Genomic DNA, 26,840 nt, shown 5'->3' on the forward strand with positions numbered 1-26,840 from the left:
AATCCTCCTCTGCTGAGATCTTGCGAGATTTAATGTCTTTTTTCTTCAGTTGATTTCAGGCTGTGGCTGGAAGGCTGGAAGGCTGTTGTAGTTATTGTGTTTCTGCTTGTCTTTTTTTCTGTTCTTGTTGTTTCTTTTCTTTCAGATGCTTGTTAACAGCAGGTGTTCATCATTCATTCTCAATTATCAATTAATCACTTAATTATCTTATTATCTTCAACACTGCTTTAATGTTACTCGAACACTCTGTAGTGTGGACACATACAAGTGTTCATTTAAAACTGAAGATTTTGCTCTGGGGTTAAAAGGGTTAAAGGTTTAAGATAAAAAAAACAGAGGGAAATGTAATTTAACAGTAATCAACTGTAAAATAATTTATGGTAACATACTGTAAAAAAAAAACACAGCTGCCAGTAGATTACTGTAAAATCAAGGGGGGAAAACAATAATATACTGTAAAATGTAAAAGTCAGATTTTCTAAATTAAACAAGAGTGGTTCACAAATCACAATCAGTGAATAGCGCACATTTATGCCAAGCGATTGCTTATGAACTAATGTTGATGAATTATGACAATGTCTACTTTACAATATTTATATAATAACATGTTTTAGATGATTGTAAGAATGCATATTTTATCTCCCTCATCTGAACTTGAACGAGCAGCCTGCATCCTGGATCCTAAAGGAGACTCGATTGCTGTGGGGGACTTGATTTCTCATGACACCAGGGGAGAGAAATCCCTCACAACTGACTACAAACTGGCATTCAGAGCTGCCTCCATTTTGTTAGCAATGCCCAACTTCCAATGATCCAATCAATTCCCGAAGGACTCCCGTCCCGCCCTCTCATTTCAAATGCTCGTTTTACCCATTTCAGACGTCACAGTGGAGAAGAAAACAGAATGACAACTTCTGTTTCATGCCAACTTCAAGGCTCGAATCTCTTTCTGCTCATGCCACATCAGTTATTGAGTCTTCTGTAACCAGCTGTTAAACATGCTCATCACACAAGAATTCATTCAAACTATATCCAGCATGTGGGTTCATTTTTCACATTTTTTAACAACAGCAGAATTGTTGTTGGGCTTGATTGTCGATGATGTCGCAGTGGTGGGCGTGTCTTATCTAATCAAACTTGACTTGCTGCCTGCAGCTCATTCGTTCCGTCAGTAACTTCCTCATTCAACAGTGGTGTCACTACAGTTGTTTGTCCATTCACCTGTTCGCCTGTAGAATCTGAAAGAAAATACAGAGACAATTCGTAGTAATTAAAGCAGTTAATCTTCCTGTTGATTTCAGATTATACAAAAAGATTATCAGTGAATAAAGACTAACTTGTTCCTCACAAACAGCATCTTTAGGACTATTTTTGTGGTGGTTTGACCATTTGAAACACTTAACAGATGTGGTCACTGAACCTGAACAGGTTTATTTTGTTATAATAACCAGCTGACTGTACATTTTACCTTACATAATACATACAGACACTCAAAAAATAATAACACTTATTTTTCATTAAATGTGCAATAAGAATAAACACTGTAAAATCACAGAATAAAGTTTTATCTGAACAATTTAAAAAAAAAAGGAAACTAATGCAAAAACTCCTATTGACATGACCCCCGGATATAGAAAAATGCAGAGAGATGCTTTTTCACATTTTTGAAATGTTATAAAATTATTTTCCTTGCAACATTTTTGCAAGTTCTTAAAACTTGAATTTAAAAAAACTTTATATATATATATATATATATATATATATATATATATACACACATATATACATATACACACACACACACACATGAATGCTGTTCTACTGTTCTACTCACCAGTGACAGTCACATTGAATCTTCTGAATGTGGTCTGTTCGCTGTTGATGATCTGTAGTTTAAAATGTCCAGAGTCTGTGGTTCCGATGTTTTTGATGGTCAGCGATCCAGTCATCTGGTTCAGATCCAGTCGGTCTCTAAATCGCTTACCATTATTCATCTTTCCCGATTCACTTTTAACAACAAGACGGTTTTTAGGTCCAAATGTCCACAGTATTATATCATCGGTCTGAATTTCAGTACCAGTCTGGAGAAGGACAGGATTTCCCTCCTTCACAGACACTGACTTCACTTCATGTCAAAACAACACACAGAAACAGAGAAATACAGAAAAACAAGTGAATGAATGAATTTTGTTTGTATTTTCAATATCACATACATTTACATGAGATTGTTTTAAAAAGTAATGGCTAATGCTACAGGTAATCATCTCAGTCCAGATTTATTTTTTAAACTGATTTTTAAACAATGTTTTATTTATTTTTTTTAAATCATTTTTGTTACTATAATTATAATTACGACTGAAAACACTGTATTATGCTACCAAGCCAGTAGATGGCAATGTCGCTTTGTAAAGAAACACTACTGCACATGTAATATGCATGTATATGACATGAACATTTTCACAAATTCATGCATTTGTATTTTACACAGAGATCATAATGGTATCGTTATCAAGAACTTGCACTTTAAAACCTGTTTTCAAGTTTGCATTTTCAGGCCCCCAAAATATTGCTGTTGTGAAAATGAAAGGCCAAAATGCATACATTTTATGTTTTTAGTTGAAAACGGTGTCATGTAAATGGCTCATAAATGGTATCATCTCGTGAGCTTTTATGTTTTAAGCATACACAGTAAAGCGATTTAAGCATTTTCAGATCAGTCTCAATGTGGATGAGCAACTTCTGGAAAATGCTTACAAAGCTAGTGTGGACGGGTTAGCATTTTTAAATAAAATCGCAGTTTTCAAATGTATCTCGATTAATGTAGACGTAGCCTCAAGAAATCAATCTATTAAAATTGGGTAAATCGATATTGACAAACCAGCGTAAATCGATTATCCATGTTTCCTGAACATGCCTTTTATTGTTTTGCGACTTACTTGTTCTCGAAATATGCCTATTTATTCCTGCAATATTACAACTTTAATCTCCTAATTGTATATAGGCTTTATTCTCATGTCATCTAAGAGAAATTTTATATTTGAGCACTCTGAGCATGTGTTAGTGTGGATGTGTTTCAAATCATTTGGTACATGAAGAGTTGATATACTTACCATTGACAGTCAGAATGAATCTCTTGTGTTTGGTTTTTATGGTGCTTTTGCTGCTGCTGCTGCTGATCTTGAGTTTATAGAGTCCAGAGTGAATGGTTCTGACGTTACTGATAGTGAGATCTCCGGTTCTCTCATCCAGCGTCAGTTTGCTTCTGAATCTCCCATCAGTACCCGCCAATGTAGATGGCTTTCTGTTTCCTCCACTGATTTCAGCAATGTGATTGTCTTCAGCTTCATAGCACCACTCTATTGCATCGTTACCATGTATTTCAGTAAGACCAGTGTGTAGAGTTGGAGAATCTCCCTCTGTCACGATCTCTTCCTTCTCTTCACATGCCACAGCTTCACATAGAAAGAGAACAGAAATGTGTTCATGAGTGTCAAAGTTCCTTTCACAGTCCTCATTTAAGTTTCTCAGGCAGCTATTTCAGTCATGCACGTGCAGCTTTTATCTCTCTGAATGGGGACATTAAATTCTCCAAAGCTGTTCACCAAGCTTACAATTAAATCCTGTTTAAAGTATATAACACTTACCCATTTCCTTTTTTAATTTAGAGATCCTGTGGCGATAGTAAATCATACCAAAGGCTACAGCCACAAGCAGCAGAACAGGAATTAAAACACCAAAAAAAATTCCTGCTATAGCACCTGAAGAAAGACCTGGATCTGGGAGGGCTTTAAAGAGAGACAGTGAAGAGACGTTGAAGTTATATATACTAATAATACTTGCTCTTTCATCTATTCAGAGTTACTCACCATTGACTGAAAGAAGGAATCGCTGTGAGCTCTCACTGCCTCTGATTTGTAGCTCATAGAGTCCAGAGTCTGTGGTTCTGGTGTTCTTGATAGTCAGAGACCCAGTCTGATTCAGCTGCAGCCGATCTCTGAATCTCTCATCGGCATTGTTTAATGAGATTTCATTCGTTTCAACATCGATTTTAGCTAGGAGGATGCCCTTATCTCCAAACCTCCACAGCATCAGAGCATCTTTGTGCATTTCAGCATCCATGAGTAAAGTAACAGATTGTCCCTCTGTCACTGATATTGACACTGACTTCACTCCATCCGTCTCACCGACCACACCTGCAAAATGAGCAGAATGTGAACAATATGTATTTCACAACATTTCACAAATTTGGAAAGAGAGTGGATCATGAAAACCTGCTTGTGTGGTGCAGAATCAAGAAACTCTTACTCAATTATTGCTTACACACAGATATTCAAATGTTTGAGTTGAAATCATGAAACCTGAATAATCATAATTACATTATATTTCTAAATCCGGATCATTAGCTGCAGTTCTAACAAGGGTAAGGAATGGTTCCAGTTACATTTCCACTTGAGCATGGTTCAGCATGGCAAGATTACAAACTCTTCTCGGTCTGGAATTCTCAGTACAGTTGGCTAAATTGCATATAGGTACTTATTACTAACGCGCTCCTTAAATTAAACAAAACAATACTGTGCCATTTTCCTTTTAGACCAGGTTTCAGTTGCCTCTCGCCAACAATGTGCCTGAACACAGCAGAAACATGCTTCAATGTGCAATTTGAGCAAAGTTAATAATAAAATTTGAAGAAATATCTGATCATCATCCATAACATGGTTATTATTTACAATCTTATTGTCTGTAAACTCATGTGTTGCAAGGTAATGACTGTAGCATTTATATGACATGCCAAAGAGCTCTTTTACCAGCCCTGCAGTAAAAAATAAGACCATATCCGTACCGGCTGGGCTGGATCAGCACGGAATGGAATGGTTAAGCAATGGAAGAGCAGCTAATGTTATGAAATTATAATATAATAATAAAATGAAAGACTTGAGATACTCACCATTGACAGTAAGTCTAAATATCTTTATTATTGTAGTCTTTTCTCTAGAGATGGTGACTTTATATTGTCCTGAGAGTCTGATTCTGGTGTTTCTGATGGTGAGAGATCCAGTCTTTTGGTCCACTTGCAATCTGCCTCTGAATCTCTCATCATCAGTGACAAAAAATGAGGTCAGGTCATCCTTTCTCTTTATCTGAGATATGAGAAAGTCTTTAGGTCCAAACATCCACAGTATCGTATCATCGTTCAGTAGTTCAGAAAGGTTAGTGTGTAGAGAGATAGAATCTCCTTCAATCACGGTCACTGGTTCAGTTTCATCCACCGCTGCACCAAACACTCCTGGAAAACAAACAGAATACTAACTTCAGCACATTCAACTCATTGTGTGAGCTGCTGAAAAGACAAACAGATATGGAATTACTGTTCAGATTGTGAAGGTAAAAAAAAAAGACATTCTTTATTCAATACCAACATTCTTCAAATGATCTTATTGTATTTATAACAGAGCAAAGAACCAGATGGAAATATAGTGTTTTCTAGTACATTATATTTCAACAATAACTTTTGATACTTTTAATAATTAACTTCTAAATGCACCATTATGCAAACACATGAGGATAGTTATCAGCATGAAAGACGTGATCAACGTGCAATAGGCCTATTTAATGTTTGTAAACATTCGGGATGCGCGCGCATCATGGTTGCAGAAAACCCGGGAGTGATAACCAGTACGACTAGAGAGTTACGACGAAGCGGTTCAAAGTAGGTAAGATTTAGAAACATTATAGAATATTTTGATTTGTTATTTTTTTTTTAAATGTTGTCGGCATATCACAGCAGCTTCACCCAGCGATAAGCACTGTTATTTAAAAAAAATTAACATTACCGAGTGGGATACAGCTTACGGATCCGTTTGCCATAGCACGCTGTCAGAGCGGGGTAAAGTTAGTTTTAGGTTTGATATTCGCTTTCCCTTGCCACTGTACTACAAAGACGACAATCTTTCAGAGATATGAATACTATAAATAGTTTTAACAGTTATGAAACTACTGTATATAAACATAAAAAATGATTTAAAACCACCTACGGGTATTACAGATGCATATGGATGCTTCGAGGCGCTATCACAGTACATGATCACAGTGCATGACTAAGGGAACGTCTGTCAATTCCCCAAATGCGTAAAAACGTCTAATTTGTATAAATTAAAATGACTTTAAAATCATTACAGTAATTCACCAAAAAGGTTTTTCAAGTTCCAAAGTTTGTAGTACCTTCCTAGTGACCAGACTGACTTACTACAGGTGAAATGTTACCAATTTATCCCTTACTGTATGTACAGTAGGCCCAAACAAATACTTCTAGAAAAATCATTACCGTAATTCACCAAAAGGGTTTTTTCAAGTTCCAAAGCTTGTAATGCCTTCCTAGTGACCAAACTGACTTACTACAGGTGAAATGCTACCAATTTATCCCTTACTGTATGTACAGTACACAAATGTTTTTAGAAAATCATTTCAATAATTCACCAAAAGGGTTTTTTCAAGTTCCAAAGCTTGTAGCACCTTCCTAGTGACCAGACTGACTTACTACAGGTGAAATTTGACCAATTTATCCCTTACTGTATGTACAGTACACAAATGTTTTTAGAAAATCATTTCAATAATTCACCAAATGGGTTTTTTCAAGTTCCAAAGCTTGTAGTGCCTTCCTAGTGACCAAACTGACTTACTACAGGTGAAATGTTACCAATTTATCCCTTTCTGTATGTACAGTACACACATTTTTTCAGAAAATTTATTACAGTAATTCACCAAAAGGGTTTTTTCAAGTTCCAAAGCTTGTAGTACCTTCCTAGTGACCAGACTGACTTACTACAGGTGAACTTTGACCAATTTATCCCTTACTGTATGTACAGTACACAAATATTTTTTAGAAAATCATTACAGTAATTCACAAAAAGGGTTTTTTAAAGTTCCAAAGCTTGAAATACCTTCCTAGTGACCAGACTGACTTACTACAGGTGACATGTTACCAATTTATCCCTTACTGTATGTACAGTACACAAATGTTTTTAGAAAAGCATTACAGTAATTCACCAAAAGGGTTTTTTCAAGTTACAAAGCTTGTAGTGCCTTCCTAGTGACCAGACTGACTTACTACATGTAAAATTTGACCAATTTCTCTTTCACTATATGTACAGTACACAAATATTTTTTTAAAAATCATTACCGTAATTCACCAAAAGGGTTTTTCAAGTTCCAAAGTTTGTAGTACCTTCCTAGTGACCAGACTGACTTACTACAGGTGAAATGTTACCAATTTATCCCTTACTGTATGTACAGTAGGCCTAAACAAACATTTCTAGAAAAATCATTACCGTAATTCACCAAAAGGGTTTTTTCAAGTTCCAAAGCTTGTAATGCCTTCCTAGTGACCAGACTGACTTACTACAGGTGAAATGCTACCAATTTATCCCTTACTGTATGTATAGTACACAAATGTTTTTAGAAAATCATTTCAATAATTCACCAAAAGGGTTTTTTCAAGTTCCAAAGCTTGTAGTACCTTCCTAGTGACCAAACTGACTTACTACAGGTGAAATGTTACCAATTTATCCCTTTCTGTATGTACAGTACACAATTTTTTTCAGAAAATTAATTACAGTAATTCACCAAAAGGGTTTTTTCAAGTTCCAAAGCTTGTAGTACCTTCCTAGTGACCAGACTGACTTACTACAGGTGAAATTTGACCAATTTATCCCTTACTGTATGTACAGTACACAAATATTTTTAGAAAATCATTACAGTAATTCACAAAAAAGGGTTTTTTAAAGTTCCAAAGCTTGTAGTACCTTCCTAGTGACCAGACTGACTTACTACAGGTGACATGTTACCAATTTATCCCTTACTGTATGTACAGTACACAAATGTTTTTAGAAAAGCATTACAGTAATTCACCAAAAGGGTTTTTTCAAGTTCCAAAGCTTGTAGTGCCTTCCTAGTGACCAGACTGACTTACTACATGTAAAATTTGACCAATTTCTCTTTCACTATATGTACAGTACACAAATATTTCTAGAAAAATCATTACCGTAATTCACCAAAAGGTTTTTTTCAAGTTCCAAAGCTTGTAGTACCTTCATAGTGACCAGACTGACTTACTACAGGTGACATTTGACCAATTTATCCCTTACTGTATGTACAGTACACAAATATTTCTAAAAAAATCATTACCGTAATTCACCAAAAGGGTTTTTTCAAGTTCCAAAGCTTGTAGTGCCTTCTTAGTGACCAGACTGACTTACAACAGGTGAAATGTTACCAATTTATCCCTTACTGTATGTACAGTACACAAATATTTCTAGAAAAATCATTACCGTAATTCACCAAAAGGTTTTTTTCAAGTTCCAAAGCTTGTAGTACCTTCATAGTGACCAGACTGACTTACTACAGGTGACATTTGACCAATTTATCCCTTACTGTATGTACAGTACACAAATATTTCTAGAAAAATCATTACCGTAATTCACCAAAAGGGTTTTTTCAAGTTCCAAAGCTTGTAGTGCCGCCTTATTGACCAGACTGACTTACTACAGGTGAAATGTTACCAATTTACCCCTTACTGTATGTACAGTACACAAATATTTCTAGAAAAATCATTACCGTAATTCACCAAAAGGTTTTTTTCAAGTTCCAAAGCTTGTAGTGCCTTCCTAGTGACCAGAGTGACTTAATACAGGTAAAATTTGACCAATTTCTCTTTTACAGTATGTACAGTACACATATTTTTAGAAAATCATTACAGTAATTCACCAAAAGGGTTTTTTAAAGTTCCAAAGCTTGAAATACCTTCCGAGTGACCAGACTGACTTACTACAGGTGATTTTTTTTTGTTGTTGTTGTTGCTGCTCACTCTTGTTCTTTGTCTAGTGTCACCTGTTCTCCAGTGTTCCTGCTGTGTTTGGACTGCCTGTCGTTTGTGTGTCACATTATCACTGGACTTCTGTCTTGCAATCATTCATCCGCCCATTGTAGTCCCTGCGCTACCGAGGACACCATCAGCACCCATGACCTCCTTTGTTACTCAGCCGTTGTTCACGTTACCTTCCTTAATAAATATTTGTACACTTGCAACTGAATCTCGAGTCATTTAACCTGACAGTTTCTCATTATATTTGTATTTATTGCATACTGAAATAGGTTAACCCACATGTTATTATTTTATTACATAATCAATCCTTGACAAGTTTACCACAAGTTAACACAAATTAAACTCAACTTGCTGAGTTGCATCAACGTGATATTGTCAAAACAAAAGCATAAAATATAGGCAATATTAAGATTTGGCATTTCCAATTATTGTAGGCCTGTTACATTCTAGTTTTAATATTTGTTTAGGCTACTTTTATTAATTAATTAATATTATAATAGGCTACATTTCATCTGCAATAAATTTATAGCACATTACCCCATAACTGACGTGCTGTGAGCATAATAAAAGATTAGGTTATTAGCCTAGTTTCCCTTTGAAAATATAAAAAAATAAAAATAAAATTAGTTTTATTATACAATGACATTAATTAGGCCTATAATTTAACAGTGGTTCCCTTTCAGTTGGCCACGTTAGACGTACGTCAGTAGTGACCGACGAATTGGGATATCGCTAGAGAGCCCTATCAGCTTCGAGTGAACTAAAACAGGCCAATGGAATTAACGTGCGATATTTGCATAATGCGCACTGCCTCCGTCAGGTGTATATAAATAGGAAGCAGAAGCAATCGCACTCAGTCTTTCGCTTCGGAGCCAACAGTTGGTGTCTCCAGCTTTCTGACTTCACTAAAGTGAAACTACCAAGGCAGAGAGAAGATTTCAGCATCTTTTCTGTGTTTTTGTGTGTGTGAAGGCACAACAGCGAGGTCGCGAGCTTCCCGAGGAGCCTGAGCTTAAGGCTCTCAACTGCTGTTCTCACAGCAAAATAATTTCCCATATAAAACGCAGTTGTCTGTTACGATTTGGGCCGGTTCCTCCGGTGTGTTTCGGGGAGTGGTGTACCCGAACACATCGCGTCACTCCCTGTGTACTTCAGCACGAGAGAGCTGACTCTTCCCCTTCTAAAAGAGCTTCACAGACGATCCCTGCGTCTTTTTCAAGATGTCATTTCATCTGTGCGTTACTGGGTGCGGTCGTTCCCTGGTCTCTGCTGATGGGCACAATCCCTGCATCACGTGTTTGGGCATTCAGCACGCTGAAGCAGCTTTTGTGGATAGTTCATGTACTCACTGCGGGAACATGACTATTGCGGTGCTGAGATCGAGACTCTCCTTCCTTGGTTCTCAGGGAGCGGGGGTCCCCTCCCCTATGCCCCATTCGGCCGTTTTTTCCAGCTCCGGTCGGAATGACGGTTTGGTGGCGTATAGGCAGGGTGATCTGAGGATCACAGTTAGACATCCCTCACCAGCACCGCAACCCATTGTGCTGCCATTGGTTTCTGCTGTGCCCTCTGCAGACTGTCCAGCCATTTCCTTTGGTGCACCTGCTGAGGATCAGATGTCGATCACAGCATCGGAAGGTGAGCAGGAGTCCTTGGGAGATGAAGACTCGGCTGCGCTGCCTCCCACTGGGGCCGTAGCGTTGCCCGAGGCTGATCCCGAGTTGACGGCTGTGCTTTCTCGGGCGGCCGAGAGAGTCAGGCTCGTGTGGAATCCTCCAGCGTGTCCAGGGCCCTCTCGGCTCAATGATTGGTACCTCGGGGCGGCCTGCGCTGGTCAAACTCAGCGCCCTGCCCCGATGCCTTTCCTCCCGGAGGAGCACGATGAGGTGACCAGATCTTGGCGAGTGCCGTATAGCGTTCGTGTGAGGTCTGGGCCCTCGTCCGCCTTCACCTCCCTGGATGGCGGAGAGGCTAGGGGATATGCGCGGATTCCCCCAGTCGAGCGGTCTGTTGCGATGCAGCTGTGTCCAACGGCCACCGGCTGGCGCGGTGAACCACGCCTCCCGTCCCGGGCCTGTAAATTCTCGTCAGGCTTGACTGAGAAAGCTTACAGAGCCTGTGGACAAGCTGCCTCCGCCCTGCATGCCATGGCACTTTTGCAGGTTTACCAGGTAAAAGCGCTTATGGAGATGCCCCAGGAAGGGCTTGACCAACAGCTGCATGGGGAGCTGCGTTCTGCCACCGACCTCGCCCTCCGGGTGACTAAGGTGACAGCACGTTCTGTTGGTCATGCGATGTCTACCTTGGTAGTCCAGCAACGCCACCCCTGGCTGACCTTGGCGGACATGAGGGAAACCGACAAACTTCGGTTCCTGGACTCCCCCGTGTCCCCGGTCGGCCTCTTCGGCAACGCGGTGGAGAACTTCGCCCAACAGTTCTCCGCCACACAGAAGCAGGCTGAGGCAATCAAACACATCATGCCCCGGCGGTCAGCTGCTGCCTCCACCCTGCTGCCGGTGGCTCAGCCTCAGCCCGCTCGTCGCCGAGGGCGCCCGCCCGCGTCGTCCTCCGCCGCTGCTAAGTCGGCCAAGCAGCAGCCAACACCAGCCAAACAGCAGGGTGCCGGTCGCGGACGTGGTGCCCAGCCCTGTCTCAGCCAAGCCAGGTGGTAAGCGGTCGAGGAAGTCACGACCCTGAGACGGGCGACCTGGAGGGGAAGGATCCTGCTCTTCGGGAGAGTTTTCCATCATCTCTCCCACCCCCGGAGGAGGGCCGGGGGGAATTTGTGAATCTGTCTGTCCATCTACCGCCGCTGGCTCTCCGGAGACCAGCGGTACCCACTTCCTCACAAAAAGAGCAGTTTTCCAAACCTCCAGGTCACAAGAGGGTGCGCCTGTCAGTGTGCGAGGCTCCGCCCTGCCGCTTGCAGCCCCCTCTCACATCACCAGCAGGTGCCAGTGTGATGGTGCAGGCCGCGCCCCGTGTGCCGTCTCCCATTCGCACTGCTACCTCGCAGAGTCTGACCACACTCCGGGCCGCTTCCATGCCGTCCGAGTCGGGTCCCCGTACTCTGCCTCGCTGCCCCACCCCCGGTACGTCTGTGGTCCCGCTGGCTCGGTGTCTGGAAGCGTGGATAGCGCTCCCCAGCCCGTCCCGCTGGCTCATTCGTACTATCAGACTCGGTTATGCGATTCAGTTAGCCCAGCGTGCCCCGGGTTTCAGGGGTGTCCACTTCACTCAGGTGTCGCTGGACAATGCACCTGTTCTCCGGGCGGAGATTGCTGTCCTCCTGGCGAAGGATGCAATCAAGCCAGTCCCTCCAGCCGATATGAAGTCAGGGTTTTACAGCTCCTACTTCATTGTACCGAAAAAGGGCGGTGGGCTACGGCCAATCCTGGATCTGCGCGTCTTGAACCGGTACCTTCACAGGCTGCCGTTCAAGATGCTCACGCAGAAGCGCATTTTCGAATGCATCCGTCCCCAGGATTGGTTTGCAGCGATCAACCTGAAGGACGCATACTTTCACATCTCGATTCACCTCGCTACAGACCCTTCCTACGGCTTGCGTTCGAGGGTTGAGCATATCAGTACAAAGTCCTACCCTTCAGGCTGGCCCTGTCACCCTGTGTCTTTACGAAGGTTGCGGAGGCGGCCATTGTTCCCCTCAAGGAACAGGGCGTTCGCATCCTCAACTACCTCGATGACTGGTTGATCCTGGTCAGCTCGCGAGAGCAGTTGTATGAACACAGGGACATGGTTTTAGCTCACCTCAGCCGGTTGGGTCTTCGGATCTCAAGCTAGACTCGGTCGTCCGGACTGCGTGCCTCACTGAGGAGCACGTCCAGTCGGTGTTGAACTGCCAGAGTTCGCTCAAGCGTAGCACAGCGGCCCCACTGAAAGACTTTCAGAGGCTCCTGGGGCATATGGCATCTGCAGCCACGGTCACGCCACTCGGATTGCTCCATATGAGGCCGCTTCAACACTGGCTCCGCGGCCGGGTCCCGAGATTGGCGTGGCAGTGCGGCACGCTCCGTGTCCCCGTGACACCGAGCTGCCGTCGCACCCTCATCCGGTGGTCGGACCCTTCATTCCTGCGGGCGGGAGTGCCCCTCGAACAAGTGTCCAGGCATGCTGTGGTCCACACAGATGCCTCTGCCACCGGATGGGGGGCCACCTACAACGGGCATGCAGTGTCGGGTCTTTGGACGGGGCCTCAACTGCATTGGCATATCAATTGCCTGGAGTTGCTTGCAGTACATCTTGCACTGGGCCGCTTCAAGGAGCTGCTGTCAGACAAGCACGTACTGGTCCGCTCGGACAGCACTGCGGCCGTTGCGTACATCAACCATCAGGGTGGTCTACGCTCCTGTCACATGTCGCAACTTGCCTGCCATCTCTTATGGAATCAGAAGCATCTGAGGTTGCTTCGTGCCGTTCATGTCTCAGGTGTGCTCAACCGTGCAGCCGACGTGCTCTCACGGCAGCCTCCACTTGTTCGTTGAATGGTGCTCCTCTCGCCAAGAGGACCCCCAATCATGCTCGATCAGATCTGTGCTTTCCTTCCTGCAAGAGGGCCTGGAGCAAAGGCTGTCTCCCTCCACCCTCAAGGTATATGTTGCCGCTATCGCCGCACATCACCAGGCAGTTGATAGCAAGTCCCTGGGGAAACACGATCTGATCGTCAGATTCCTGAGGGGGGCGAGGAGATTAAATCCTCCTCGGCCTTCCTCCATACCCTTTTGGGATCTCTCCCTGGTTCTTCTTTCAGGGGTCATCCCTTCGAACCTTTGCAATCAGTCAAGTTAAAAGTACTGTCCCTTAAGACCGGTAAGACTGTCCCTTATAAACTGGTAAAATTTCACCTGTAGTAAGTCAGTCTGGTCACTAGGAAGGTACTACATGCTTTGGAACTTAAAAAAAACCTTTTGGTGAATTACTGTAATTAATCTTCTGAAAAAATGTGTGTACTGTTCATACAGTAAGGGATAAATTGGTAACATTTCACCTGTAGTAAGTTTGGTCACTAGGAAGGTACTACAAGCTTTGGAACTTGAAAAAACCCTTTTGGTGAATAATGGTAATGATTATTCTAGAAATATTTGTGTACTGTACATACAGTAAAAGAGAAATTGGTCAAATTTCACCTGTAGTAAGTCAGTCTGGTCACTAAGAAGGTACTACAAGCTTTGGAACTTGAAAAAACAATTTTGGTGAATTACGGTAATGATTTTCTAAAAATATTTGTGTACTGTACATACAGTAAGAGAGAAATTGGTAACATTTCACCTGTAGTAAGTCAGTCTGGTCACTAGGAAGGCACTACAAGCTTTGGAACTTGAAAAAACCCTTTTGGTGAATTACAGTAATGATTTTTAAAAAATATTTGTGTACTGTACATACAGTAAGAGAGAAATTGGAAATATTGCACCTGTGGTAAGTCAGTCTGGTCACTAAGAAGGTACTACAAGCTTTGGAACTTGAAAAAACAATTTTGGTGAATTACAGTAATAATTTTCTAAAAATATTTGTGTACTGTACATACAGTAAGAGAGAAATTGGTAACATTTCACCTGTAGTAAGTCAGTCTGGTCACTAGGAAGGCACTACAAGCTTTGGAACTTGAAAAAACAATTTTGGTGGATTACAGTAATGATTTTTAAAAAATATTTGTGTACTGTACATACAGTAAGAGAGAAATTGGTAATATTTCACCTGTAGTAAGTCAGTCTGGTCACTAAGAAGGTACTACAAGCTTTGGAACTTGAAAAAACAATTTTGGTGAATTATGGTAATGATTTTCTAAAAATATTTGTGTACTGTACATACAGTAAGAGAGAAATTGGTAACATTTCACTTGTAGTAAGTCAGTCTGGTCACTAGGAAGGTACTACAAGCTTTGGAACTTGAAAAAACCCTTTTGGTGAATAACGGTAATGATTATTCTAGAAATATTTGTGTACTGTACATACAGTAAAAGAGAAATTAGTCAAATTTTACCTGTAGTAAGTCAGTCTGGTCACTAGGAAGGCACTACAAGCTTTGGAACTTGAAAAAACCCTTTTGGTGGATTACAGTAATGATTTTCTAAAAATATTTGTGTACTGTACATACAGTAAGAGATAAATTGGTAATATTTCACCTGTAGTAAGTCAGTCTGGTCACTAAGAAGGTACTACAAGCTTTGTAACTTGAAAAAACAATTTTGGTGAATTATGGTAATGATTTTCTAAAAATATTTGTGTACTGTACATACAGTAAAGGGTAAATTGGATACATTTAACCTGTAGTAAGTCAGTCTGGTGACTAGGAAGGCACTACAAGCTTTGGAACTTGAAAAAACCCTTTTGGTGAATTACTGTAATTATTTTTCTACAAATATTTGTGTACTGTACATACAGTAAGGGATAAATTGGTCAAATTTTAACTGTAGTAAGTCAGTCTGGTCACTAGGAAGGCACTACAAGCTTTGGAACTTGAAAAAACACTTTTGGTGAATTACTGTAATGATTTTTCTAAAAAAATATATGTGTACTGTACATACAGTAAGAGAGAAATTGGAAATATTGCACCTGTAGTAAGTCAGTCTGGTCACTAAGAAGGTACTACAAGCTTTGGAACTTAAAAAAAAACCCTTTTGGTGAATTACAGTAATGATTTTCTAAAAATATTTGTGTACTGTACATACAGTAAGAGAGAAATTGGAAATATTGCACCTGTAGTAAGTCAGTCTGGTCACTAAGAAGGTACTACAAGCTTTGGAACTTTAAAAAAACCCTTTTAGTGAATTACGGTAACGATTTTTCTAGAAATATTTGTGTATTGTACATACAGTAAGAGATAAATTAGTAAAATTTCACCTGTAGTAAGTCAATTTGGTCACTTTGGAACTTGAAAAAACCCTTTTGGTGAATTACAGTAATGATTTTCTAAAAAATATTTGTGTACTGTACATACAGTAAGAGAGAAATTGGTAACATTTCACCTGTAGTAAGTCAGTTTGGTCACTAGGAAGGCACTACAAGCTTTGGAACTTGAAAAAACCCTTTTGGTGAATTACGGTAATGATTTTTCTAGAAATATTTGTGTACTGTACATACAGTAAGGGATAAATTCGTAACATTTTACCTGTAGTAAGTCTGTCTGGTCACTAGGAAGGTACTACAAGCTTTCCAACTTGAAAAAACCCTTTTGGTGAATTACAGTAATGATTTTCTAAAAAATATTTGTGTACTGTACATACAGTAAGAGAGAAATTGGTAACATTTCACCTGTAGTAAGTCAGTGTGGTCACTAGGAAGGTACTACAAACTTTGGAATTTGAAAAAAACCCTTTCGGCGAATTACTCTAATGATTTTTCTAAAAAATATTTGTGTTCTGTACATACAGTAAGGAAGAAATTGGTAACATTTCACCTGAGGTAAGTCAGTCTGGTCACTAGGAAGGCACTACAAGCTTTGGAACATGAAAAACCCTTGTGGTGAATTAAATTTGTTTTCTTTCAAAAAATATCTGTATACTGTACATACATTAGGGAAGGTATTGTCTAAAGCGAGATATTGGCAAAACATAAGTCAGTTTGCCCACTAGATTACTATAGCCCTGTAAACATTAATTCAGACGGAATTTTGTCGTGAATTTGCAGATGGTCCCTAAAGCAGCTTAGGCGGATATGCGGCGAATATCAAACCTAAAACTAACTTTACCCCGCTACTTGTCAGTGGTTAAATGACGAAACGAAATGGCCAAGCATCCAGTGGCCAGAGATGTATATTTAACTGATTGACACCTCAAGTGTATAGCCTATACTCAGGAGAAGCTAAAAGCGTATATGTCTCTTGACGCGTACAACTTTGTTTTTTGTTTTGTTTTTGTTTAAGTCACGAATTAAAAGAATAAAAAGTTAATTTCGAGTTTATATCTCACAATTCTGACTTTTATTTCTCGCAAATCTGAGTTTATATCTCACATTTATTACAAAGAAAAACAGAATTGTGAGATATACTCGTTATTCTGTCTTTTCTGAATTGCATTTTATCCCGCAATTCTGACTTTTTTCCCCTCAGAATTGTGAAATAAACTCACAATTGCGAGAAATAAAGTCCGAACTGGGAGTAATAAACACGCAAATGCAAGAAAAAAGTCAGAATTGTGAAATTAAAATTGTATAGACTGTTTAAAAGTTATCTATGTGAAATGTTATAGGTTTAAATATTATTTCAATGCTATAACTGCTATGTATGTATGTCCTCTGAACTGCATATGTGAATATTATGTAGACTTACTGTTTACATCAAATTCCTGCTTTAATAGTAGACTAATCCTTGCAGGTGTCATCAGTCCAGTCTGTGAAACGTCTCCGTTTAGCTTCAAAGGACGTTTTCAACGATGGTTTTCTTTAAAAATGAAGACTATATTTTTTGCATTCCGATTCCAACATCCAGAGGCACAACAAAACATTTTTCTCTTATTCTGTGGATTTTGCACATTTTCCTCCAATTGCTGCCGCTATTTTTCTGCAACCACTATGCGCGCGCAGCTGCAAGTGACGTCATTGTGACGTCTGCTCCAAAGTGGTCTATACATTTCTCTCCAATAAAATGGAATGTGGGAGATTTTAACTGTGACAGGATGATTGACAGACAGGCCAGTAAACTGTGTCAGAATGCATGAAGCTAAGCGGCGCAATTATGACGAAGGAGGCTAGTATATCCCAAAGCCTGCCTTCTATTTCGTGTTCAAGTCATGTCTGAAAGATCGTATTTACGAGCTGAACGCACATGAACACCATCACGATGTCGTAAATACGAGTGGGAAGCTCGGGATTGTCTTTAATGCTGTCTTCGCGTGCTCTAGGAATTATCATAATTACGAGTTTCCTAGGTAAAAAATTGCACATGAATGCCTCCTATTTCAACGAAACTGACTTGAACACACCTGCAGTCGTAAAACTTCGCAGGAGGACTTGAACGCACCTGCTACACAGTCAAAAGTATACGCAAATATTGCTTCTCAAATAGCCTACCTAAATGCATCGTATACTTATCAAGAATTAAAAAAAATGTCAGTATGCTATCTGGATTTGTTAGTTCTTCTGTCATCAAGTCAACCTCACATCTAGAAATCTCCATACAAACAAACATGTCTATAAATCGAAACGAAAACTTACCGTGAATCAATAATAAAAACAGAAACAGTAACCAGTTGCACATGTTGTTGTTGAGCTGTGAAGAATCTGAATTTAATAAAGATGATCAAATGTTTTTTTGTGTTCCGCCGAATCTCCACTGTTTGTAGTCTTAAAGCCGCACCCACTGATACTGAACTTGTCACATGACACCCACCTGGAGGCTTTTGCTCTATTGCCCGACAGTCGTTTTTACCAGGTACTGAGAACCAGTGGCGTAACTTTGTTTTAAAAAGTGGGTGGGACAGGAATGTGTGTGGTGGGGGGTGGGGGTATTGTAATTGTATCATTACAATAATAAATGCTCAAAATTTATCGATATAGACCTCATGTTTAAAGGTGCCATAGAATTGAAATTTGAATTTACCTTGGCATAGCTGAATAACAAGAGTTCAGTACATGGAAATGACATACAGTGAGTCTCAAACACATTGTTTCCTCTTTCTTATGTAAATCTCATTTGTTTAAAAGACTTCTGAAGGCGATTCTCAATATAACACTGACTGTTACGCCCCCAATATTTGCATATGCCAGCCCATGTTCAAGGGCAGTATGTATTAACGTCTGGAGCTGTGCTCAGCTGAATCAACAGACTAGGTAAGCAAGCAAGGACAATAGTGAAAAATGGCAGATGGAGCAATAATTACTGACATGATCCATGATATCATGATATTTTCAGTGATATTTGTAAACTGTCTTTCTAAATGTTTCGTTAGCATGTTGCTAATGTACTGTTAAATGTGGTTAAAGTTACCATCGATTCTTACAGTATTCACAGAGACAAGAGCCGTCGTTATTTTCATTATTAAACACTTGCAGTCTGTATAATTCATAAACACAACTTCATTCTTTATAAATCTCTCCAACAGTGTGTTATGTTAGCTTTAGCCACGGAGCACTATCAAACTCATTCAGAATCAAATGTAAACATCCAAATAAATACTATACTTACGCGATTGTGTGAACTTTGTTTATGCAATGTGTTATAGAGTCGCGAGCTCGGGGGCAGGGAGCGCGAGGATTTAAAGGGGAAGCACGCTGAATCGGCGCATTTATAACGATGCCCCAAAATAGGCAGTTAAAAAAATTAATAAAAAAAAATCTATGGGGTATTTTGAGTTGAAACTTCACAGACACATTCAGGGGACACCTTAGACTTATATTACATCTTGTGTAAAAACATTCTAGGGCACCTTTAATATGATAGTTACATCCTTACATCTGTTGTTAGTCCTGAGAGCATTTACATTAGTCAATAAATACGTGGATCCGCTGCTATTGTTAGATTGGCCACATGGACGAGGGTTAGGATTTTTGTTCAGCATGCCAGTGGTTCTGGGTGCTAATCCGCCCTCGCGTAATTTATTTATTTATTTATTTTTCTCATTAAAACCAAAGATGTTCATCAGTGATTGTATATCAAGAGCAGGGACACATTTATGTGTATTTTATTTAGTGATTTCACAGGAAAGAATAGAGTCTCTGGCCGCAACAGCGTTAGCGATAGATTGAAGTGCTTGTCCGTGTGAAGACTAGGTTTGGGTATCGTTTTAATTTTAACGATTCTGATTCTGATTCTGTTATTGAATCCGGTTCTTATCAATTCTCGATTCCAATTCCAATTCAGAGAAAATAATGTTTTTACCGTTTATTCTTGCCACATAGGCTATAACCAGTAGGCTTTAACTGTTTTTGTACCTGAGTGTGATACGCTGCTATTGCTAATATTAGCTGTATCTGGTGCTTTAGGACTCGCGGCTGGGTTAGAGTTCACATATCGCGTCTTTTGCACGCGCAAGTTCGTTATTATGTAGGCGCGTTATTTCAAATGTTTCCAGGCATGCCTATATGCTTTTTAGAATGCCTCAAGCGCACCGCAGGTCATGTGACAAGAACCAACCGATCAGCTTTGGCCTTTCCGTATAAACATCAGAAGCTCAGCCGGGTTTTATTTCTCATCTCCATAAATATATATCTTGTAAAGCTAATGCAAGGGCTATAAATCAACAAAGACTATAGTATAACACAAGACGTGTCACTCGTATTGTTTTGAATGGGAGAAAGTGCAACACACAATATGGCGGAATAAGTCCCACCTTCTAAATAAGAGCCAATCGCCGACTGGTAAAGTCATCACGTCACTGCAGCGGCCATTAGAAGCACCGGTTTCTATAGAAAAAGTCAGACGCGCGCCTCCGAAATGAGACACAAAAGATGCGCATTTAAGTCTGCGCATGTTCATTAGCTTGATCCAGCCTAAAAAAAGACTGTTTTTTTGCCATGATTCGAGCGTTTGGGAAAAAAAAATTTATGAGACAGTTGTTGTTAGATTTCATTGGTGATTACAAATATGAAATTTAATCGAAAGCTTGGCAAACAGCTTTCCACACGTTTTTAAGGCAGGAACACACCAAGCTGACGGTCGGCCATTGGGCAGTTTTTCTTCGTCGGACGACGTTTTCTCAGTGTGTTCCATACCGTCGGCTGAAGTTGGTCCTTGTCGCCTTTTTATCGGCCGATTCGAAATGTTGAATCGCCATCAGATCTCGTCGGTCTGTCGGGCCATCTGATTCTGATTGGTTGTTCAGATACTGCCACCTGCTGGTTCGGAAAGGCATTTCATCTTGCGCAGGCGCAGAACTGACATGCTACTTGGCTGTTGGCTGTTTAGCGTTGGTTTGGTGTGTCAGGGCAACTTTGGACACATGACGCTGTCGACGTGAGCCAACCCCACAGTCTGCTTTCGTCACCACTAGTTTGTCGGCGTCGGCTTGGTATGTTCTGGCCTTTAGACGCGACATGTGAACGGCCCCAAACTCGGTGCATTCCTTCAGATTAATGCCGCGTTGAAGCAAAAGTCAGTGCCGATTGTAATGAACTGCGTATGTGCGTGATGAGGTCCTTGTCGCAGGTCCTAGCAGATAGATACAACTGTAAAATGCTCACTGCTGTTCACCGTGCGAGAATGACTGGGAAAAAAAGTCAGGAATCAATAAACAGAATCGAAATGCGCGCATCATATCGAATACTCGGTTCTTTGAAATTTGGAACCGGTTCTACAATGGACCCGGTTCTCGATACCCAACCCTAGTGAAGACTGCGCAGTGTACACGAGCGCCAAGAGCACACTGTTGTGCAAATGATAACAGCTGCAACGAACACTCATGATTTCAAAAACAACACATCCCAGTGACAGATCGCCTATTATTTATCATAAACGAATGAATTGCTAATCATCTAGAGATGTTTTTTTGTATTAGTATACATACGTGCCGCAAGATGTTTCAAAAAGTGGTGGGGACAATATCGACCCTGGCAAAAAGTGGTGGGGACATGTCCCACCTGCAAATTACGCCTATGCTAAGAACTAATGTAAAAGTGATATTAAAAGACCGAATTTACCATAGTAATGATATTTTTTTGTTTGTTTGTTTTTTTTGTTTTTTTTTTGGTAGACATTTAATAACAAATATATAATACAAAGAGTTGTAAAAGTCTCTTATTGGTCTGATAACCGAAATTCTCCATAAATAAAGAAAACAAGCCAAACAATTTAATAACACATACTGTATAGACACTTCATGTTAAATGTTATTATATTATTTCTTTATATCTTTTAATAGATTACACTTTAAATAAAACATTGCAATTGTTTTTAAAAGGTGTTTTTTCTTACAGTGCATTTACACTGTTTTGACCAGCAGGCGTCATCCGCGTATGGCGGAGCGCTTCCCAGATAGAAAGAACATTTGGGCCAAATTTGAGCACATATGGGCCAAAAGTTTTGAGGGAGTTTTCTTTTGGCTCACTGTTTGTATTGAGGTATATGGCCCAGATGACCACACACAACTGCAGATCATTTGTGGCTTAGTTATGGCAACACAATGGAATATTTTAACTTATGGTTAACGGCATACTTGGAGAAAACATATGTAACCTGTGCAGCAGTTCTGTGGCAGCCCACAATTTTTTTTTTTTTTTTTGAACCAGGAGCTATTTTATCATTTTTCTATTTTTAATATTAAATCAAAAAAGGAATGAACGAATAATACACGGATTCATAAGATATGGGATAATTAGAATTAGATATGGCAATAGAAAGAAGGATAGCATTTCGAGAATGGGAGATATGGGTAAATTACAGTTTGCACAAAATAAATAAAAAATAATTGTGACAAATATGGACACTTAGAAACAATAAAACATATTCTTATACAATGCATGTGAAAGAGAAAGCCCTAAAAATTAAGTCCAATGGAAATAAAAGGCAATTTGAAGTATATGAGGAAATGTTTACATATTTTAAAAACACTACAGAAAGCATTTATCTGTTTTCTCCTTTTTCTCTCTCCACTTTTCTCTTTTCTTTACCCCCTTATTAAAATACTGTACTGTATGTGCTCTTCACTCTGCAGACCAGTAGGTGGCGGAAAGGCAACTTTTACGTTGGTTTCCACCAAAAGCAGAAGAAGAGACGCGCTCTGTATTGCTGTTTCAAAACAAAAGATTTGTCAAGTATTTGAAACTTCACGAATCAGTTTTAAGCGATCACTATTTACAAAAGAAGACATGCATTCAGACCAGCAGGAAGAGCAGAAATTTGTAAAGATGTTTATTGAAGATTACAGCGAAAACTGGACTGATCCAGTGAAACAAGAAGAGACTAAAGAACAGAGAGGTTGGTGTTTATTATCTTCATAATGCTGTGAAACATGAAGCTTATAAAACTTTAGCAGTTCTCAGCCTATATAAAAGTAAAGTTTCATATGGAATTTGACTGACGCTAAAGATGCTAAAGATGTTAGGTTAGTTGACTTGAGTAAAGTTGGTTTTATATTCGCACATTCGGACATCCGTATTCAATAGCCTTGTTAATCACACTACATTGGACATTCAGTGGACATTCACAAGTAAATATGCCATTAAAACAATACTTGCCTATTTTGATCGACTGTGAAAAATGTTGTAAGTTGACAATCGTTGGGTGTCAATATCATGTCGCTGCTTAAATTCGCAAACATTAATTTATTGCACATTTATTGGAAAGTCTGAATTTATCAGAAGTCCAAATGTGCGAATATAAAACCAACTTTACCCAAGTGGTTAGTTGTAAGGGTTAGTTTAACGTTACCCAAAAATGAAAATTCTGTCATTAAAAAGATAGTTCACCTAAAAAATGAAAATTATCCCATTCTAAATCTTGGAGGACTAAGGATGTTTTTAAATATATCTCTGATTGTGTTCGTCTGAAAGAATATAGTCATATACACCTAGGATGGCTTGAAGGTGAGTAAATCATGGGATAATTTTCATTTTTGGGTTAACTATCCCAAATCATGGGATAACCTGTAAGACCTTTGTTCATCTTCGGAACACACATTAAGATATTTTTGATGAAATCTGAGAGCAAATGTTTAATATCAAATATTTTGTGATGATTTAGTGAAAATTAAACCTTTTTAACTTTCATTTTAGACCTGATGGAAGGAATTAAGGAGAGTGAACTGAATGAAGCGGAGGAGGAACATCATGTCAAAACTGAAGATAAACCATTGAGTTGCTCAGAGGCTGAAAGTAAATGTGTACAGAGAGGAGCCATCAAAAATTTCACTTGTCCTCAGTGCGGGAAAACATTCCCATACAAACAAAGTCTTAAACGTCACATGACTGTTCATACTGGAGAGAAGCCTTTCACATGTGATCAATGTGGGAAGAGTTTTACACTAAAAGGAAACCTTATGGAACACATGAAGATCCACACTGGAGAGAAGCCGCACACATGTGATCAGTGCGGGAAAACATTCTTATACAAACAAAGTCTTAAACATCATATGAGTGTTCATACTGGAGGGAAGCCGCACACATGTGATCAATGTGGGAAGAGTTTCACAGTAAAAGGAGCCCTTATGGAACACACAAATATCCACACTGGAGAGAAGCTGTACACATGTGATCAGTGCGGGAAAACATTCTTATACAAACAAAGTCTTAAACGTCACATGAGTTTTCATACTGGAGAGAAGCCGCACACATGTGATCAATGTGAGAAGAGTTTCTCACAAAAACGAAGCCTTACAGATCACATGAAAATCCACACTGGAGAGAAGCCACACACATGTGATCAATGCGGGAAGTGTTTTATACAAAAAGGAACCCTTATGGGACACATGAGGATCCACACTGGAGAGAAGCCTCACACATGTGATCAGTGCGGGAAGAGTTTCACACAAAAAGGAAACCTTAATGATCACCTGAAAATCCACACTGGAGAGAATCAGCACACATGTGATCAGTGTGGGAAGAGTTTCACAGTGAAAAGAGCCTTTGAAGGACACATGAAAATCCACACTGGAGAGAATCTGCACACATGTGATCAGTGTGGGAAGAGTTTTACACTAAAAAAACTGCTTAAGAGACATGTAAAAATCCACACCGGAGAGAAACCGCACACATGTGATCAGTGTGGGAAGAGTTTTACACTAAAAGACCAGCTTATGAGACACATAAAAATCCACACCGGAGAGAAGCCGCACACATGTGATCAGTGTGGGAAGAGTTTTATACAAAAATCAGGCTTTAAGGAACATATGAAAATCCACACTGGAGAGAAGCAGCACACATGTGATCAGTGTGGGAAGAGCTTCACACTAAAAAAACAGCTTAAGAGACACCAAAAAATCCACACTGGAGAGAAGCCACACACATGTGATCAGTGTGGGAGGAGTTTTACACTGAAAGACCAGCTTAAGAGACATATCGAAATCCACACCGGAGAGAAGCCGCACACATGTGATCAGTGTGGGAAGAGTTTCACACTAAAACAAACCCTTAAGGATCACATGAGGATCCACACTGGAGAGAAGCCGCACACATGTGATCAGTGTGGGAAGAGTTTCACACTAAAACAAACCCTTAAGGATCACATGAGGATCCACACTGGAGAGAAGCCGTACACGTGTGATCAGTGCGGGAAGAGTTTCAGATTGGCAGATTCTTTTAGAGTACATATGCGTTCTCATTCTAGAGAAAAAACATTTAACTGTGATCAATGCGGTAAAAATTTTATTTGGGCAGTTTCCCTGAAGAAGCACCTCAATGTTCATACAAAGAAGCTTCACATGTGTTCTCTGTGTGGAAAGGGGTTTTTACAGCTGAGTGCTTTAAAATTACACCAAAAAAGACACAGCGGTGTGAAGAATTATGTGTGCTATATGTGTGGAAAAACCTATTTTGGAGAGGGTGAACTGAATAGGCACCAGAAAAGAAGCTGCACACAAAAAAGAACCCTTAATGATCACATGAAAATCCACATGGGAGAGAAGCTGCACACTTGCAATAAGTGCAGGAAGAGCTTCAGAAGTGTTCGAGCTTTGAAATTACATCTGTGTTCTCATTCTGGAGAAAGAAAGAAGCATGAAAAAAATCTTTTACTCGACTGAGCACTCTTAAAATACACAAGAAAACACATACCAGTGTGAAAAGACACTTGCTACAGCTGACAAAACGTCCCCAAAGAATTCACTTTGGAGAAAAACCTTACAAGTGTTCACATTGTGACAAGAAATTCAGTCCATCAGGACAACTGAAAATACTCAAGGGCATCCACACTGAAGAGAAGCCATTTCACTGTCCTTCGTGTGAGAAATAAATGAGCTTCTCTACTCACTTATAATGTCTGAAATCATAGTTCCTGTTCAGATCCAGAACTTTTAGGTTCAAACGTAACACAATATGTCGAGCAGTAAGAGTTGTTTCTTCTTTGAGATTGAGATTTACTCAAAGCTTCTCCCAGAGGAATAATATCTAAGAAATTTACTTTCATTTATGAAAAATTAATTAATTAATTAATTAATTTATTTATTTATTTATTTTTTACATCTGTACAAAATGTTTGTGTGCTCAAGTGTACTTCAGGAAGCTGAAGAAGAGGCTATAACATTTTTAAGAGAGACATGTCTCTGAGATTTTTTATTAACTTGTTCTTCATTGATGTGCTTAGAATAGAATATCTAGTTGCTCTCCAACTTTTGATGTATTTTAGGGCTGCACGAATTGGAGAAAAAATCTAATTGCGATTTTTTTTTTTTGGTTAAAATTGCGATTTGCTATTTAAAATGTGATTTTATAAAACAACATGAAAAAATATATATAAACAATACCAGGCTTGTTTTGCTTGTTTGTAGGGCTGCACAATTTGGCCCAAAATTTTGTACTAATATATTATTTTGACTAATTATTTTTATTATTATTATCATTATTGCTACATAAATATTCTAAACCAAATAAGAAATATTACTGTTGTAATAACTTTCATTATTAAAGTATTTAGCATTAGTATTTAATTATAAATATGACTATAAATAAAATTAAAACTTGTATGACAAAATGTGGTTAACGTGGTTACCTGTTAACATGCAAGCAGTATGTCTAAATCATTAGAAAGGTCTAAGGATTTATTATCAAATATTATATTATTATGATAAAAATCTGTCTCAATAATTTCTTTATTTTTGTCAGGAGGTATGCAAAATCAAAAATGGAGTCCATGTATTTAATATGAACTACGTGCCTCTTATGCATCCACCGTGGGGGAAAAAACCCTGTACACTTATGTACGCTGGAGAAAAACATTTTGATTATATGTTTCCCTCAAAGTTCTTTAGAGAGGAATTATTTTTCCTATTTTTATCCTGAATAGAATTGACTGAGCTTTATTTTGGCACTAAACATGTCTGTTTCATACTAGGGCGCCCTTGAGTAGATACTCCAAATACACG

The 26,840-nt window shown here is 39.5% G+C and overlaps 2 protein-coding genes across 2 annotated transcripts; one reads left to right on the forward strand and one right to left on the reverse strand.

Annotated features, from left to right (window-relative positions):
- Positions 1 to 63: 63 nt before the first annotated feature.
- LOC125261686 lies at positions 64 to 18,185 on the reverse strand. Its single transcript, XM_048180245.1, has 7 exons — positions 18,046 to 18,185; positions 4,946 to 5,284; positions 3,867 to 4,193; positions 3,645 to 3,785; positions 3,111 to 3,452; positions 1,835 to 2,125; positions 64 to 1,238 (listed from the first exon to the last, which is right to left on the reverse strand). The coding sequence occupies exons 1-7, from the start codon at positions 18,086 to 18,088 to the stop codon at positions 1,132 to 1,134; spliced, it is 1,590 nt and encodes a 529-aa protein (XP_048036202.1). The 5' UTR covers positions 18,089 to 18,185; the 3' UTR covers positions 64 to 1,131.
- Positions 18,186 to 22,512: 4,327 nt separating this feature from the next.
- LOC125261685 (oocyte zinc finger protein XlCOF6-like) lies at positions 22,513 to 25,728 on the forward strand. The gene is made up of 2 exons (XM_048180244.1): positions 22,513 to 22,741; positions 23,539 to 25,728. Exons 1-2 carry the CDS (start codon positions 22,633 to 22,635, stop codon positions 25,500 to 25,502), a joined length of 2,073 nt encoding a protein of 690 aa, XP_048036201.1. The 5' UTR covers positions 22,513 to 22,632; the 3' UTR covers positions 25,503 to 25,728.
- The last annotated feature ends 1,112 nt before the right edge of the window (positions 25,729 to 26,840 follow it).

This window comes from Megalobrama amblycephala, unplaced genomic scaffold (assembly GCF_018812025.1).
Source record: "Megalobrama amblycephala isolate DHTTF-2021 unplaced genomic scaffold, ASM1881202v1 scaffold463, whole genome shotgun sequence".
Classification (NCBI taxonomy): Eukaryota; Metazoa; Chordata; class Actinopteri; order Cypriniformes; family Xenocyprididae; genus Megalobrama; species Megalobrama amblycephala.